Genomic DNA, 17,507 nt, shown 5'->3' on the forward strand with positions numbered 1-17,507 from the left:
AGAAATCCAAGCAAAACAAAGAATAACAAAGGAGAAATTATTATGTTGGAAGAAATAAATATGTAAACAGTTTTCTCACACGGTATTTGGTCAAAAGGATGTCTTTTCAAGATATGTTTAACAAATTGCCAAAATGAAAGCAAAAAGTGGGAATGCCAATATACTTAAAAATTGTTTGGTATTTACAAAAGAAATCTTATAAAAATTGTAAACAGTGTTGTGTTTCCTAGGAATTTAAAGTTTTAAAGAACTGCCGACTCATCACAGACAACTTTGTTCTATCCTGCACACTTGGTTCTCCATTGAAGCACATTGCTCACCATTCTAAACTCCGATGGACAGAAAATACAGCCTATGCTGGACCTTTCTACCTACTGACCCAGTCTTTCATTTGATAAGGAAATACTTAAATTACTATTTTTTTTATTAATCCAAGTGCCATTGCCCAAACTCAAGGTGGCTCTGCAGTATTTGTTGATTTCAGTAACTCCTTTGATCAACTTGATGACAGTGCTTTAATATATTGCCTCAGGAATGCGCTGCTTTTTTATAGGAAGAACTGTGGCAGGTCTTAAATGGAGCTACTAACACTTTTTTTTCTTTTCTTTTCTACAGTCTCTTTGGATGTGTCTGTTCTTATCAACAAAATTAAACTAACCATCTATTAGATCTCATCTCCTTTGATTCTCTTTAGGACTATATTCTTCCTATGACCACATCTATTGTCAATTCAATTAGCACACATCTGGAATGTCTCAATTTTCTTCTAAAGGTGCTTCAGAGAATGCAATTTTGGTAATGTTTTGTATTATCAAACAGATCAAACCAGATTCTATCCCAGACTTTTGTTCTCCATCTTATGACTGAATTACACAAGGGAATTTTAAATTTTATTCATTTTTTCACAGTCATGATCCTCATGAACCATTCCAGTTTGAATTATAGAACTGATTATTCATCAGAAATAAACTTCCGTCAGGTTTAAAAAACTTCTATATCCAATATCCAGAAAATGTTTAAAATGCTTATTTATAAAACTATAAAATACTCTGCTAAAATGTGAACCAGTAAAACCTAGAGGACAGCCTATGACCAAATTGTATTGCTATTATATTTCAAATTGTAGATTTGTCAATTGAGTTTTAGTGTGTTGCTAGATTTGGAACAGATAGGCAGATTAAAGTGTGCATCTAGTTTGGCTAAAATTTTACCTTTTTAATAGAATATTTTGTTGAGTGGAACAGTCAGAATTATATGCTGATCCTGAATAATGTCTGTAGATTATGCTTTCTCTTCCCAAGTGCTTTTGTAGAAACAATTCAAGAGCTTAAAATGGTAATCCTCATGACCTGACTTGGATGTGAAGAGAGAGTGAAGTCCATATGTGAGCACAGAAAGTTCATAATCTCTAACTTCTCTTTTCTAAGACTATATTTCTTTTCAAAACTTGAAAATAAGAAGAGTTAAGTTTGTAGACAGAGGAAATATCTTTTGCTAGACAAATTATATAGATAGAAAATGCCTAAACTTTGGGGATATAAAGCCCTTAATCAGAGATCCAGAATAGATAGAATACCTCTCCCTACAGATAATGGAAAATTTGGTAATTCTACTGACAGTTTCACTTACACGTCCTGTTATGTCTCTTACTAAATCATGTATGTTATTTAATTTCAGAAGTCTCTGACTGTTTGCCTATGGTGTTCAAAAATCTGTGTATCCAGTTACTTTTATGAAAGATATTTAATGTTTGTATATGTTTCTGTGCATTTGAATATATATATATACAAATATTAAGATTTCAATCAGCATGATTGTGCAGCAACAGGCATACCTTACTTTGTGTGATTCTAAATTTAAAAACCCAATTCTTGCTAATTAGTGAAGATTGGACATACAACATAGCAGATTCAGTAATAATTAGTGAATAAATGAAGTAAATATTTACAGTGGAAATCACCTGCAGGGGTTGATGAGAATCTCAATATCTTGCAGGAAATTAATCATATTTTTGCGACTCCTGTCTTTTTCATCTAAGGACAGAAGTAGCCCATATTACTAGCTTTTAGACTACTAAAGTTAGATGAACATGATTCAGCCTCAGGGTTTATTTCACTCATCCATCCCTTATAGCATTGCTACAGACTCTGGTGCATAACTTGCATAGATCATCATCCAAACTTCTAGTCAGAAATTGCTATGGAAACATTTTTCTCAGTGAAAATGGCGAAGAACAGGAATCTGTTGAAATGTTTTGGTAAAATCTGATGAAAAGGGAGTAAAATGTTAACATAATTCTCATCTCTATTATAGGTTTACAATTTCTTCATATTTTGTTGCCTGTTTAAATTTGTAATCTGAATCTTTACTACAGATCCTCGATTTAGGGAAATACTTTCATATGTATGAAAATATTCTGCTGACTTGTGTATCATTAAGAAATAGTCTCATTTGTATATCTGTGCCTTATAAATGAAGCGTGGTGGTTGCTCTTTATTTCTTATGTCCCTTTAAAACGTCAGTCCTGGTTCACAGGGTACACACCTGGTGTACACTTATGCTGCTGTCATTCTTAATGCTCCTTTTTTAATGTTTATTTTTCTGTTTTTGGTTTCACTCATGGTCATACTCTTGATTTCTTTACTAATTTTTTGCATTTGTTTATTATGTTTCTGCACTGGTTATTGAAACATGTAAATGCTTGTCAGTGTCACCTTGTGTATCAGTGAATGATACTGACTTTTAAAAAGATTTTCATGAAAAACAATTCTACATTGTGTAGCTTTTTCTACATTAGTTTTTATTTTTATTTCATTGATGACAAACGTTTATGTGAAAAAGAGGTTGCTTCAGAAGTAGTAGACTGGCCTTCTTTTGCATCCTGTGTTCTTTCCATAGAACCACTGCAAAAATCCCACCTTTTCCCATGTTCCCAGTTTCCTCCCACTAGTCCTCCTGTTCCTTTTCATGTCTGTTAGCCTCATTTAAAAAAAAAACAAACTGTTGTCTTTCTTTCATGTCATCTTATCTATGTGTTTTGCTTGCACAGCTATGGCTAGGATGCACTGGATGCTGTGTGGTCTGGAACTGAGTTTAGGCTGACTTACGCCTCTTGGCCACAGAGTGGATAAAAGCTGGTCACCTCCCTGCTTTTTCCTCAGCAGGAGTGTTTTGAGGATCTTTCTCCTGTACCTCAGAACAGATCTGAAAAAAAATTTATAGGACCTTCATAACTCTACCTTCCTGACAAACTTGTTTCAAATTGGCCAGTGAGGGAGAACTGGCAGACAGACAAATTGATTTAAAGATATATAGGCAACATAACTGCATGACCTTATTTCCTTAGGTAAGCATGGTAAGAATATACTAGAGGGAGGATTTGTAATGAGTATAATCATAGTTTAAATTGGTTATAGAGCTGATGTGATGGTTCATGCCTTTTAGCTATATAGTTACTGCTCTCACACACTGTAGGATATACTGTCTTTCTAAAGACAAATACAGCTGATCACTTATAAACACATGATGTCCCAAACATATTTTTCTAAGAGTTTAAACCCTTGTGTTTTGAAGTAAAAAAATTCAAAACTTGAAAAATGTTGGTGACTGAAGGTCCTTCTTACAGGGAATCTTATCCCTGACAGTGACTCACAGAATCTACTCTGATCCCCATTTTTCTCATCAACAGCAAATTCCTGCAGGTGCCCGTACACCTGAAAAAGCAGTAGGCAGTACAAAGGTGTTACAACCATTTTGTACCTTCCACCCCCTGACTTCTGCAGTTTCAAATCCATTAATCCTGTCCCCCATCTCTTTTTCACCTTTTCTTGCAGTTTGTGGCTGCCTAATGTTAGGGAATATTTTTAATCTTTACTGTATGTTAAGAAAGCTTCTCCCCCTCTCTTTTTGGTCCTGGGTATCGTACTTGGGCACATGTCAGAAAAAACTTCTGTGGTCTGGTTGTTTTTGCTGTCCATATCGCTCATAATGGAAATGTATTTAAACTGCATGTTCCTAACATTTTTTAATATTATGGCCTTTCTGGATGCTCAGAATAGAATGGAACAGACAAACTCTCATTTTTATGACAATGGGAACAAACAAACAGTTCTCACAAATTGTATAATGCATATATGAAAATTTGGCCCTTCTTGCAAAATAGAGAAGAGTGGGATACAGGGACTCTTTTTCTTAAGGCCTTTTAAAGCACTAGAAATGGCATTTCCTTCTGTGATTATTTTAATGCAATTGTTAATTTTGCCCCTTGACGTACACAGCACAACAAGGAGGGTGGGGAGTCAGATTGTTCTTAGGTCATTTCCTCACTGCTTTACTTCTGCTATTTCCCAATGAATCGATTTTTAGTTTTATTGCCTCAGTTCTTTATGGAAATTGCCTTCATTATTTGACTGCTTTCTTTTCAAAGTCATGAACTTATGGCAACAGTGTACTAAAAGAATCATTAAATTACTTGCCAAAAGTAGGAGATTCATGAGCTCTAGAGAGAAAATTTCAAAAACATCAACTTATGGCTTTAAGTCCTATAAAATATAAGAATTACCATCTTGAGAACAATTTGGGAAAATAGTATTGAGAACAATCTCAATGCTTTAAGAATGTTTCCATTTTGAGAACAAAATATGAAGCTTATACAGTTCCTCTTTCTCAAAACAGTACTAAAATCATTCTGCAGATAAATATATTTTAAGAAGATAAGATCAGCTACATATGCCCTAGAACATCTTATGCATTCTGTGACAGGTATTTGATTATGTATTTACAGACTTGCTCCAAGTTAACTTTTCTGTTAATGTCAGGTGTAATGCGCATTGTAATAGGTTTGTGACTTCAGTAGTATCTTTGGGAGACATTTTGCCTGAAAGACCATTCTGAATTCCACTCCCTAACTCTGTTTTTCTGTGTTTCAAAAATGGTATTGATGCTTCTGCATTTTACTGATTGCATATTCTGACAAACTTCTGGTAGTCAAAAGGAAGTTGGAGTCAAAACTGACCATTTCTTACAAGGGTTCTGAGTAGCCTGCAAGTGATGTAAGAGTAGGTCTCAGTTTTCCTTGTTCTCTTTTATGACTGTTTATTTCAAGTCACATTCTAGTCTCAAATTAACAAAATAAATATGGACCAAAAAAAAAAGAAAAAATACAATTGATATATTATGAAATAAAAACTGTTTCATATTTAGTTGCTTCTTTTTAAATTATAGCCATAAGAGCACTGAAACAATTTAAAAGCAAGAGTAATTCTTCTAGCAAGAGAGAAGTTGGTGACAGAGGGAAAGAGAAGAAAGACTTGGAACATCAGAGAACAAAGAGGAATCGCCAGTTTCCAAAAATATGGCTAACAAAATACTCTTGGTTAAAATATGATGATGAAAGAGGAATAATGTTTTGTGCACCATGTCGTAAACATAATGTGGATTTGGGGGAAAACATTCATAACTTTTGTTCTGGCACTGATGACTTCAAACTTGAATTTATAAATACACACCAGAGTAGTGAAGCTCATGCCTGGGCTACCTGCATGGAAGCTGCCAGTACTGCTTCACCAGATACAGCTTCTGCTGAGCAGATGTTGAAGAGCATGAACTCCATAACATTAGGTAGAGTAGAAAATATTTTTAGAACATGTCATGCTATTGCTAAATCTGGTCATCCCTTTACAGACCTTGACTGGATGTGCAAACTGGATGATATGAAAGGAGTGGATATTGGTTCTGTATTTAGAAATGACAAGTCAGCAAGAATGTTTATACATTTTATTGCTGAAGTAGAAAGAAGAGCTTTGAAAGAGAGACTGGATAAATGTAAATTCTTTTCTGTTATTAGTGATGGGGTCACAGACAGCATACTCAAAGCAGCTGCAGTTGTCTACGTACGCTTTGCAAGTGAAGGAAAAGTTCATTGCCAGATTGTTGGGGTTCAACCTGTTCACAAAACTGATGCTTCAACTATAAAAAATGCAATTGAGCACACATTACAAATAAATCTTCATCTCAGTCTGGCAAGCCAAGACTGGTCAAGAAAATTAGTTGGATTTGGAAGTGATGGTACAGATGTCACAATAGGAGAAAACAGTGGGGTAGCTAAACTTCTGAGGGAAATTCAGCCTTGTGTACAGTCTGTGCATTGTTTTGCTCACCGCCTAAAGCTGGTTTACAAAGGAGCACTGAAGAATATTCAGCTATACAACATCTTAAGCAATGTCTTGAGAAATATCTATTACTTTTATCATAACTCACCTCTAAATAAGAATAATCTCAAAGCCACATATGAAGCCATTAAGTTACGCCCAGCTATTCCTTCTCGCATTGGAGGCTCCCAGTGGCTTCCTCGTCTACAAACAGCTCTACAAATTCTCCTTAAAGGTTATCCTGCAATTGTTCTACATCTGAGTAAGGTAAATTATTTAAAATTTCGATGTAACTTCAGGAAAAATTAATTGCTATGGCTAATTGTGGTCCACACACCTGACACTTTATTTTTCTATATTGATTTCCAGATTGAAAGAGATTCAAAAGCCTCAAATCGGCAGAAAGTCAAAGGTCTTTTACACCTCCTTCTGAGAATGGAGATAGTCAAGTTTTCTCACTTTCTGTTGGATGTCATCAATGTTCTCAACATTTTGTCACGTGTTACTCTGGATCACAACTCCTCCATTGCAGACGTATTTGCAACTGTGCAGTCAACACTGGAAACACTCCACATGTATCAAACAAGGTCTGGCATTTCTAACAACTGAACAATGATCTCTTAGAATATAATAAAAGAGTATTATATATTGTTTTGTATTCTGTATCTTTCAGAGCTGGTCCAAAGGAACGGCTGATGGAGACCATTCAGCACTTTCATGGTTACCAGCTTGTTGGAAATGGAAATATTTCTGCAGTACGAACCAAAGTACTAACTAATTTGGTGAAGAGGCTACATGATTGTTTTTGTGATGCAAGTCAAGATGTCTTGAGAGCAACTACTATTGGAAGTTTTAAACTGTGGCCTCACAAAATGAAACAAGGTATAGAACTATGGTAGTGGCCATTTGAAGTGCACCTTCTAAATTTTTTAAAAGCATAAAAAATATTTTTTGTTTGTCTCTGTTATAGAATTTGGTGAAGAGGAAGTATCTGTCTTGACTAAACATTATGAAGTCATACTAGAAGCTGCTAGTGTGAAAATAGGTGAAATAGAAACTGAATGGAGCATGTTGAAATTAGAGCTGTATAACAGGTAATAAAAAAACTTCATTTGTTTCTGTTTATTGATTTACTCAAAAGGATTATGGAAATACATTTAGTGGTAGTTATAATTATATTTCTTACCATGCTTTTTAGGTTTCAGAACATCCAGACCTTGACATGGGATTCAGTGAACTCAGATTATTCAAAGAAGTATCCCAACATCCTGGCATTGGTAGATTTGATCCTTACTCTGCCAGCAAGTTCGGCTGAAACAGAGCGAGGCTTCAGTCAAATGAAACTCACCATGATGCATTTACACTCGAAACTAAGGTCTGAAAGTGTGACAGATCTTATGGTAATTCAGATGAACTCTCCAGATATCAAAAAATTTGACCCCCAGAAAGCTATTCATTTGTGGAATGTTACTTGGCAGAGAAATAGAAGACTACAGGGAGGTGATATGATGACAAATGAAAGACCAGATTACTCTTCTGAGTTTGATTTGGAGAGTCTCTGTGGAAGTGAATAGATGAATGTTGTTACTTTTTATTTTGCAATCTTCTTGTAACTTATATGGATACTTTAACAGAATTCCTTGCAGGGTTAATGAGTGTAACATTTGTATTTTTTTCATAATGTATTCTAATGTTCAAATATGCCTTTTCTTTATGTTCACTGCTGAATCACCAGTAGATGTTTACATTTGCTCTTCTGTACCCAACTTCTGTAAATCTGAAGACAATGAACAAAAATAATGGAGTACATTGTTAGCTTGGTGGACAGAGGGATGACTCGTAACTTCTATCTAATTGTTTATTGCATTTAGCTGAGTCATATTATATTATAACCACTGGAGTTAACTATCATCTTACTATCAGTCTTTAATAGTTCAAGAAGCTTCATTGATTCTGAAAACTTTGATTTTCTTTTGATAAATGTGTGGAAAATCAGTGCATTATTTCTGTCAAATGATTGCTTGACCTATGTAGCCTATGAATTTTGGGTCATACCTTCTCTCCATATCCGTATGTGTTGCTACTTTTTATTCTCTTGTGGATAAGGTCTAATATGACCTTTCACAGGTTTTTGTATGACTTGTCCTTCAGAAGACTTTCCTACAGAGGCAGAACAGATCCATTTTCCATTGCCGATTATTAATGCACAAATCAGTCTTCCCATAGCAAGTAGTCTTACAGCTAGGATATGACTAATATACTTCACAGCTTGAACCACTTTTATTACCTGTAAAAATGTTTGTGAGGGTTGCAGTAAGAATACTGTATCTTGATTTTTAATTTAGGAGCTGAGAATGAGAATTGTTCAGAGAAGTATCTGATTTCATAACTTCATACTTCTACATGTTCTAAATGCAACCTTCTACTTGATAAAATTATCAATAATCAAGGTAAAGCATAGCAGCACAATATATGTCTACCATCAAGGAAAAAGCAATGTTTTATATCACAAGATAGCTAAAAATGAAATCCTTCATGACCCTTCTTAGTTCTTCCAACAGCGATGAAGATGAACTAGAAATAATTGGGAAGAAATGAATGTGAGGTCATTCACCTTTAAATCAACCCTTTTCTAATCAGGATCAACTCTCTACTTTCAATATAAAACGTCTAGTAATTGCAGAAGATATACTATATGTATATATGCACACACACATATAGTCTTATTTTGTGTGTCTTGCATATATTGCATATCTTGCATATATTCATGCTTCTTCTAGGTCTAAATAGTATGTCAGAAATAGAGTAGGTTTTGAATGCATGCCTCGTTAGGGGATGTTAGTCCACTCAAGTAGAGTTAATCTGTGGGCATCAGAAAAAGATATCAGTACTGTGCATTCTATGGTTGATTATAAAAGATCCATCACTGAAGTATCTTCATTTGTGATTTCTCAGATAACAAAAATGTTTAGTTATTCTTTATCTAATAAGCAACAGGATATATATTAGAAAGGGTACCTTATTAGATATGTGGCATTGCTAATTCTAAGGATTTTCTGTTAAGTCACTGTTATGACCAGGGCTAGACAGACCAGGGAGTCATGTTTAATTCGGAATTCCGACAGGCTAAATTAAGGTGAAACGGCACCAAATGATCAGTTAAAGATTTTATTCATGGCAGAAGCAAACTGAACTGGGGAGGCGTGATAGTGGGTGGTGGGGTTTCTCACAACAGGAATTGGCATGGAACTACCTCAGTGACCTGTGTAACCCGTGGTAACCACGTACATCAATTCAGGGAAGGAGATCCCTCCCATTGAGTCCCGAGGTTCAGAGCAGACCCCATTGCTTTCTATACTCCTTCTTAGAGAAGGGCCCAGGGGCAGCTGGATCCACTCCTAAGTCCCACACTTGGTCAGGGGTTTATGACTTAAAGGGATGAGGTGTAGGGATTTTGGAAAAGGAAAAAGAAAGGGAGAGCGAGACAGAGAGAGAAAAAGGAAGAGAGAAGGATTTCACTGGTCCTGGGTCCAGCGTTGGTTCAGTCAGCCGTAGGGTCCAGTTCCACTGGGTGCACGCACCTAAGGCTTCATTTTGTGTCCTTTTATAATCTCCTTGCCCCTCCTTTGGGTGGGAACTCCAACTCATTAGGCTAATGAGCAGTTTGTGAGCCTTTGGGTTTGGGGGTCGTTTGGGGAGTAACTTCCCCTTCCCTGCAGACCATCCAGAACAGCTTATCAGAACAGGGAGTTGTGCACCCTCCAGCACGACCTCCCCAAGCTGTTGCTGATGTCTGTGCTGATGGGCTTTTCACCTGTGGTTCCTTGCTGTACAGGGTTTGTTGTTATTCAGAATTTGTCTTTAAACAGAATTTGCCCCACCACAATGTTTGAGACTAACTCTTTCAGTCTCTCACAGTCACATAATACCAAGTTTTTCCCCTCAAAAGTTTTCAAATGGGAAGATTTTAACAATGATGAGATTAGAAAAAGTTTGAAAATGTGTCCCCAGAATGTCAACAACAGAAGACAAAAAACAAAATAAAGAACAAAAGTATATTTAGAATCTATAACACTGAAGTCACTTCTATGATGCATGGTGGCAGCATCACATTTTTAGTATTTGAATTGAAGATAATGGATACATTGCTCTTGGAAAAATAATAGCAAAATCTTAGTATCATAACAAGTATTTGGAAAGGAATATCAGGATCTCATCCATGTCTAAAAATGGGAATCAGACAATCTGTATACAGTATTTCCCCCTTGTTCTTTTTTTATAAGCTTTTAAAATAGTCTACTGTAGAATGTGTGGTTTGTTTTCCTTAGTGCTTTGGTGTCCTTCTGATTATATGTTTTATTACTACTATGTGAAATATTTTTGCTGAAAATAAATTTTATCTCCTATCATTCTTCCTAACTGCAGCTATGGAGAGGGTGTTATCCCTGTCCTCTTCGTAACATTTGGTTTTAACTGGAAAACTACTGCTATGTCTTCTCATCATCTTCCTTTCATAGATGAAACTAGCAGAATTCCTTCAGCCTTGCCTCTCAGGACGTGTTTTCTAAGCCTGTGATGATTCTTGCTGCCTTCTTCAGGGCACTCTTTAGTTTCCATACATCCTTCTAGATCTGCAAATTCCAAAATTGTATGCCGACAGAAGATTTAACAGCTGAAAAGAATGCAGTGGATTATTTCCAGTGTCTTCCCATGTACTTTCTGGCAATATTGTAATCTGCCATAATGCCCAGAGCCTTTTCTACAGAAATTTTACTTTGCCAGTAAGATTTCCATTGTGACATTTATGCAGTTCATTATTTCATCCCAGTGTGGCACTTGACATTTATTCTTATTGAATAGTGTCCTTCTTAGCCTAGACTATACCTCAAATTTGTAAAGTTTTGAATTCTAATCCTGTGCAGTCTGTCTCCTCAAAGCACTTTGATCTGTTTCCATTGAAACTTACTGATCTTGACCATCTCTTCAGTTTTTCAATATCTTTTTGAATTCTGATTCTTTTTCCAAAATGCTTGCTATCCCTTCTAATTAAAAGCGTTTCCACACATTTAATAAGTTAATTTTCTAGTCAGTCTCCTACATCATTTAACAAAAACCTGTTGGGTTTGGTTTCTTCTTTTTTGGACTTGAAAAGATTTTCTAAAGAGCATACTTTTTTTTTTTTTTTAACCAGTCTTGTTAGTAGACAAAGTTGATTCTGGGAACTGTTTCCCCCTTCTTTCCCAGAAGACATTATTTCATTTTACCACTTGCAGGGTACCATTTGCAGATACCAGTATTCTTTTCTCAGCACCACCTGTGTAGCTGCCCAGTCATAGCATCTCTCCATGATAATAAAACATTGGCAACTCCTGAATTAAATTGATGAATCACCTTTTGTCCTGTAATATAATCAGATATTCAAAACCAGTTCCATGCTCTATGATATAAAACCAATACATTAAATCTAGACAAAATATTTTAAAATACATTTAGGAAAGTTATTTGATATCTTTTTTTATATGCTTATGAGGGGTTTCCTCTCTCTCTGAGACTTCCTCATTCCTCCTAGTTATGTCACGAGGAGGAATTAGGTCACACTCCATTTGAAATTTTTGAACTATTACAACTTTCTGAAGACACTTTGGAATTGCCCCACCTTGGATGTTTCAGAAGAAGGTAGTAAAGCAAAAGAAATTACCCTACAGCACATCAGCAATTCTATAATTAATAGATAGAAAGTAGCTTAGCTCTGAATGAAAGAGAGGGTTGTTTCTTCACATTTACCACAGAGGAATAAAAATGGGTAGACACTGCAGATCACCTGACAGTGCTTAAATATCTCACAATAATTCATGTTTGCCATAGGCTTGCATCAGCTAACATTAAATTTACCTGAAAACTATGTTCTAGCATGTTTGACAATCCAGAGTTCTATAAATTGTGCTTAATTTTTTAGACTCTAAGCCTTTAATCCCATTTCTGACATTATCTCTTGGTTCAAGTTCTTTAATTTCCTCACCCCTCAAATATTTTTTAGGTATGTTTCTGAAGTCATGTAACCTCACAAAAAGTGACATAAGGATATTAGTATCCTTTTAGAATTTCATGCAGAAAACCAGAATTCAGTTTTGTTTTAGGAAGCCAGAAACTCATAGGAAATACAGGAACAGCATTTTTAATTGTCATATAGGGAAATCATAGTAGGAATTGAACAGTTTAAACCCTAAAATAATGCGAAAGAAAGAAGTTAGATTGCCAGAGTACTGGGGATCAGATGTGGAAAGGGAAATGTTTAGTAAACATGAAATAAAAATTATCATAGCTGGACTTTTCATGGTAAAGCACTAGACAATTTGAGACTGCAGATAAGATGTAAAATTTTTTTCCTGTTATTTTAATATAAAGTTTTCACTGGCTCCTTGGTGGACCAGAGCCTGTTCTCCTCATGAACCACTAAAAAGTTACCAGGTTTATTGAATCTTCTATGAAGTCTCACAGTAATGATATTTCTGTGATGTAGGCTTTATTGTGCTATATGGAAATCATCTGATTCTTGTGGCTTGAAGTTCTTATCAAAATAAAAGTTTCTGGTTACCTTAACATTATGAAATCAGCAATCCAAGGTGCTTCAATAAACAGCCTAACTCACATGATTTTTAAAAGATGTTCTGTCTCAATGTTGATAAGTCAAAAACCTTCAAGAGCTGACATCAGAGCACTGTTACCAGTCTGCCAGTATTTTTTCCCAGCTTTTGCTTCCTTCTTCTTGTCCCAATGGACTTTAAGCTTCGCAGATCTATTTTTTTCTCTTCTCTCCAAGCTTATATGTGTATAGGATTTCTCTGCTGTATTAAGACGTGCTGAGGGCATTACTCCTGTTTTTCCTGATTGGAGGCAAACAGGTCTACAGATATAGTAGACAATTAATTCAAATTGGCAACTTGATTTTGAATACTGACATTATAAAATTAATGTTCATTCACATTCTTAATATTCCTAGCAGTTAAATCTTTCTTCATAAACTTAACAAACTTCACTTCACTGTTCCATTTCAAAGAAAAAAAATTGTTAGCCATAAAATGTACACAGCTGTGCCTTTTCAAAAGGAGAAGACGTTTGGCTGTAAAACAGAAAAAATTTAAGTAAATCCTTCCAGTATTTCACTGATTGTGTTTGCCTTTAAAGGTAATCTGAAAACATACTGTTTTGACGCTATAGAAGTGATCATAACCTGACCAAATCAGCTTTGTCTCTCAAAATTTAGATTATTTGAAACTTTAATTTTATATTTTTTGTCATTAACTGTAGAAGTTTTACAGTGAATCCTCACTTAGCCAGCAAAGTCCATTTCTGAAAGAAAAGACTCATATCTGTCTGTTAAATTTTAGTATACATAATTTTGTGTTTTAATCCTGTGCATGAAGTTTGAAGTTTCTATTTGTTTATAAGAAAATCCATGCCTATTTTAAAAAACAAATAGGATTTTTTGCACTTACTTATTTTTATCTTATGATTTCTTTAAAATAAAATTGATGGAGCTATTTATAACTTTTTTATAAGTATTTAAAGCTTTTTAAGCAATTCAATTTTGTTTCGAAGTTTAACAGACAGTCACGTGCGTTTCCATTCTATTCTCTAATACATGCTTGCTTTCAAGAATAGAGGTAGATTTATGGTTGGTTAAAATAGAGCACACCAAAAGAAAAGATAGGTAGGTATTCATTACATAGAAAATGTGTGTGATTGGTATTTGTGAATTCAATAACTCATAAATTGTCAGTGTGGATTGCATGAAAATGGGTTAGTGATCACAGTGCAGATCAGATTTATTAAAAGAATTGCAGTGTGTTGGAATATTTTACATTTTGCTATTAGGCAGACCACACATGATTTATTTTGAATGAGAAAATTTTATGTTTGGCTTGAAAGGTATTACCACTATCAATAGTACATAATAGCAAAATAAATAATTTTCCCATATGGCCATTTAAATAAAATAATAGAATTCCTTTAACAAAATAAGTCTATTTAAAATGGTAAATATATTTTTTTTAATATATTGTCTTTCTTTTCTTAGGTTTTATACAAAAGAAAGTATTTATTGACATTTTTATTGACTTGATTAATTTGAATCTTGGAGCAAATTGCCTTCCCGACGCATGGATGAACTTAACACTTCCAGATGTAAGTTAACCCCTATTTTCATTTCAACTGAAGTATTGGTTTGTGTAGAAGATGCAGTATTGTCCTTACTATGATAAAGTCAAGAGTATAACTATTAAAGGGCATTATCAATTTTTCCTTAAAATTCTTCTGTTTCACTAGAGAAAGAGTCTGGAAGCCACTGTGCCAGAAATAAAATGTTTTTGTCAGCGCTATGTTTATTTATGATTTTCAGATTATACCAGTTCCTTAGACACCATTGAAAATTCCATTTCCAGGGAGTTAAAATAAGACTGTTTATGTTCTTCATTCTAACACAGGAGAATAAAATCTGGAGCTGTATGACCTTAAATTTATTTATCCAAGATTTTCAGATTTAGGAACATGAAAAATTGTAATTTAGTCTTTCCAAATCATCCATCACTGAATTCTCTGATTAATTTTACTTTCAGATGTTGCTGGTAAGCCTATGGAATGAAAAGAGTGAAAAGATTTACTTGTTTTAGCGTTTTTTGATAATTATTTCTGATAGTAAGCCATGATTCACTGCAAGATTTTAATTGGATTTTACATGAGGGAAACAGCCTTATTCAAATATTTTTCACACAGATTAACTGCATGAGTAAACCATTTTAAAGTTTCTGAATGATGGATTTCACTAAACTGAGTTTAGTGAAAACTAGGCACCACTGTCATCATCAGTACATAAAAATCTATTCTTAGCACAGGAAATTAATTATATGAGTAAAAAATTGTTTATTAATAGATGACATGCATGTATGCCTTGTTCTTTATGCTTTGAAAACTTTTAGTGCTTTTAAGTACTATTTTTATTTTAATATCAGAATTTTCTTTCCTTAAAAGCACCATTTTTAGATGAGACTTTTAAATTTATAGTGAAGGCAAGAACTTACATACAAAAGGAGATGCATGAAGCATTATATAAGGTAGACATTTATTCTGCACAAACTATTCTGAACTGAACTCACCATTTCATCATTGTGTGACTTAATAGAATTTCAAATAAATTTTCAAATTCTAATAAGTGGTACTGTACCTGCCAACGTTAGGGCAGATGACATCTACAACATTACCAAATTGTCTTACTCTGTGTTGCCCCAGGCCCTTATTCCTGTAAACACATTGCTTCCTTCTTGAACTCCAGTCTGGAACAAACCAGACACTTCCCTTGACAAGGAATTCTGGATGTGGGGCAGGAGATAGGGTAGAGATACATAGTAGGGTCTCACCACGCCATTAGTGCAGAAATGAACTGTGCCAATTTTGTTCCCTCTATCAGATACAGCCTTCACAATGCTGTGTCAGGAGATTTTACATGTATTCTCCTATCTGTGTTCTGTACCCCACTCTGCTGTCCACATACAATGTCTTCAGTGGTACAAAGACACATGCGGCAAGCTGCAAAGCAGCTTTTCTACAACTACTTTTTTCTAACTTAAAATAATGCTGGAGCGGAGAAAAGCCACGTGGTGGACACCCATTAGAGTTAGCAAAATAGGGCCAAGGCACAGGCCCAAGCATTTACTAGATTTTGTACTCATGCTGCTAAATTGTCCTTTCAATGCTTAGTGCTCTCCCAGATGGAGGACGGTTCAGGGTTTAGCATGTACTAAGAGCCGTTATCTGATAGGCAGTTTAGATAGACACACCTGTTTGGGGAGTCCGAGTATTTATTTAGAGGGCTGCACAGGCTAACTGGCCTCATTGACAGACAGTGGTCTGTGGCCTGTTTTGTTTAGTGATACATGTCCTTCTATACATCTTTGAAATCTCACTGCAGAACCATGTCCATCCTAACCAGGAAAAAGACCTAAGGAGACATAATACATAGAAAGGGTATTTTTATGCACACATGTTTGACAGTATTTATTATTTTGTTTTTACAGTTACAAAATCTGGCATCTGCATTCACAGTGAACTCAGAACTTATCGACTGGCGCAGATTCCTGCTAGCAGCAGCACAGCCTTGGCCAATACCATCTGTGACACAACTTCTCAAAACACTGCATAGCTTCAAGTCTGTTGATGTAGCTGGATCAGGCTTTGTCACACAGGAATACTATATGCAGGTTATAATTCTTTTCTCTTTTGAATAATATTCTTTTGTTAAAGTCTCTTAATTGAACGATACTTGTTTGGTTTATTCACATTCAGAAATTCAGTCTGAATTTTAAATGTTTTGGGTTTTGAGGGTGCTTTCTAGTGAAAATTTTCTTCAGAAAATTGAAGGCCTGATGTCTATCTTATCCATAGTTCCACAAATCAGACTAATTAAGCTTACTTTTTACTTCCATTTCCTACTTTCCCCATAAATTAATTTCAAGTGAAAATCCTTCCTGTTCTAAAGAAACTATTCTGTGCTATTAACTTGTTTGACAATGTATCTATAAGACAAAAAATTTGCTCCAAACAGAAATAAGTATTTTAGTTTGGGCTCACCAGCTCTACTTTAATTAAATATTTTTAGAATATTTCTAACAAGGAATTTTTGCAAATGAAAATTGTTTTTCAGACCTTGAATATGCAGAAAATTATAAAATTCTTTGATCTATTCTTTTCTCTAAAGACAAGTTCTCTTTGAACTGTCGCATAGTTCAGCGAGGTTTTTCAGGAAGCAAGCTTCATGAAAGAGTATTAAGAATACATTTTTCTTCTTTTAGCAAAATTCTGCTCATCAAATTTTCACTTACTTTTACTTTGGATTCTTAATCATACTTAAGATGACTGCTGGTTCATTCTTCTAATGCATACTAGCCCTATATATGATATGTATTTATGTATCGACATATATATATATGTAGATATATATGCATGTGCATGTATACACAAAAGTTCTACAGTTCTGTCAGTTTTTATTTGTTTGGTGATACTAAAATAATTTTCAAACTGTTTTAAATAAATTTGCACAGAGTCTTTATTGCGGTTTGTTTTCCAGTCACCTAGTATTAGTTTTCTTCAAAAATTAAATAGAAGCCGTGTTATTCCAGAAGCCTGTTAGTTTCAGAACTACTTTGATTAATTTAAAACTTCCAGGAGTGCCTGCCAACCCCTACCCACCCCAGACTTGCAAAGAAACAAATTCTGCAAAGCCAGAAAACTCACAAAATGTGCAGGACTATCTGCATCTATTTGTCTATTGAAGTGGTGATTTTTACTGAAGTGTGAGTTTAAAAA

General features: G+C 34.8%; 1 protein-coding gene across 1 annotated transcript in view; it reads left to right on the plus strand.

The window, feature by feature from the left end:
- Window positions 1-17,507, plus strand: part of SPEF2 (sperm flagellar 2) — an 87,954-nt gene that overhangs the window by 57,656 nt on the left and 12,791 nt on the right. Inside the window, 2 exon segments of the mRNA XM_010565640.1 lie at window positions 14,227-14,333; window positions 16,220-16,402. Coding sequence (XP_010563942.1) covers window positions 14,227-14,333; window positions 16,220-16,402 — 290 coding nt within the window.

The sequence above is a fragment of the Haliaeetus leucocephalus genome, unplaced genomic scaffold (assembly GCF_000737465.1).
Source record: "Haliaeetus leucocephalus isolate CR32 unplaced genomic scaffold, Haliaeetus_leucocephalus-4.0 Scaffold194, whole genome shotgun sequence".
Lineage (NCBI taxonomy): Eukaryota > Metazoa > Chordata > Aves > Accipitriformes > Accipitridae > Haliaeetus > Haliaeetus leucocephalus.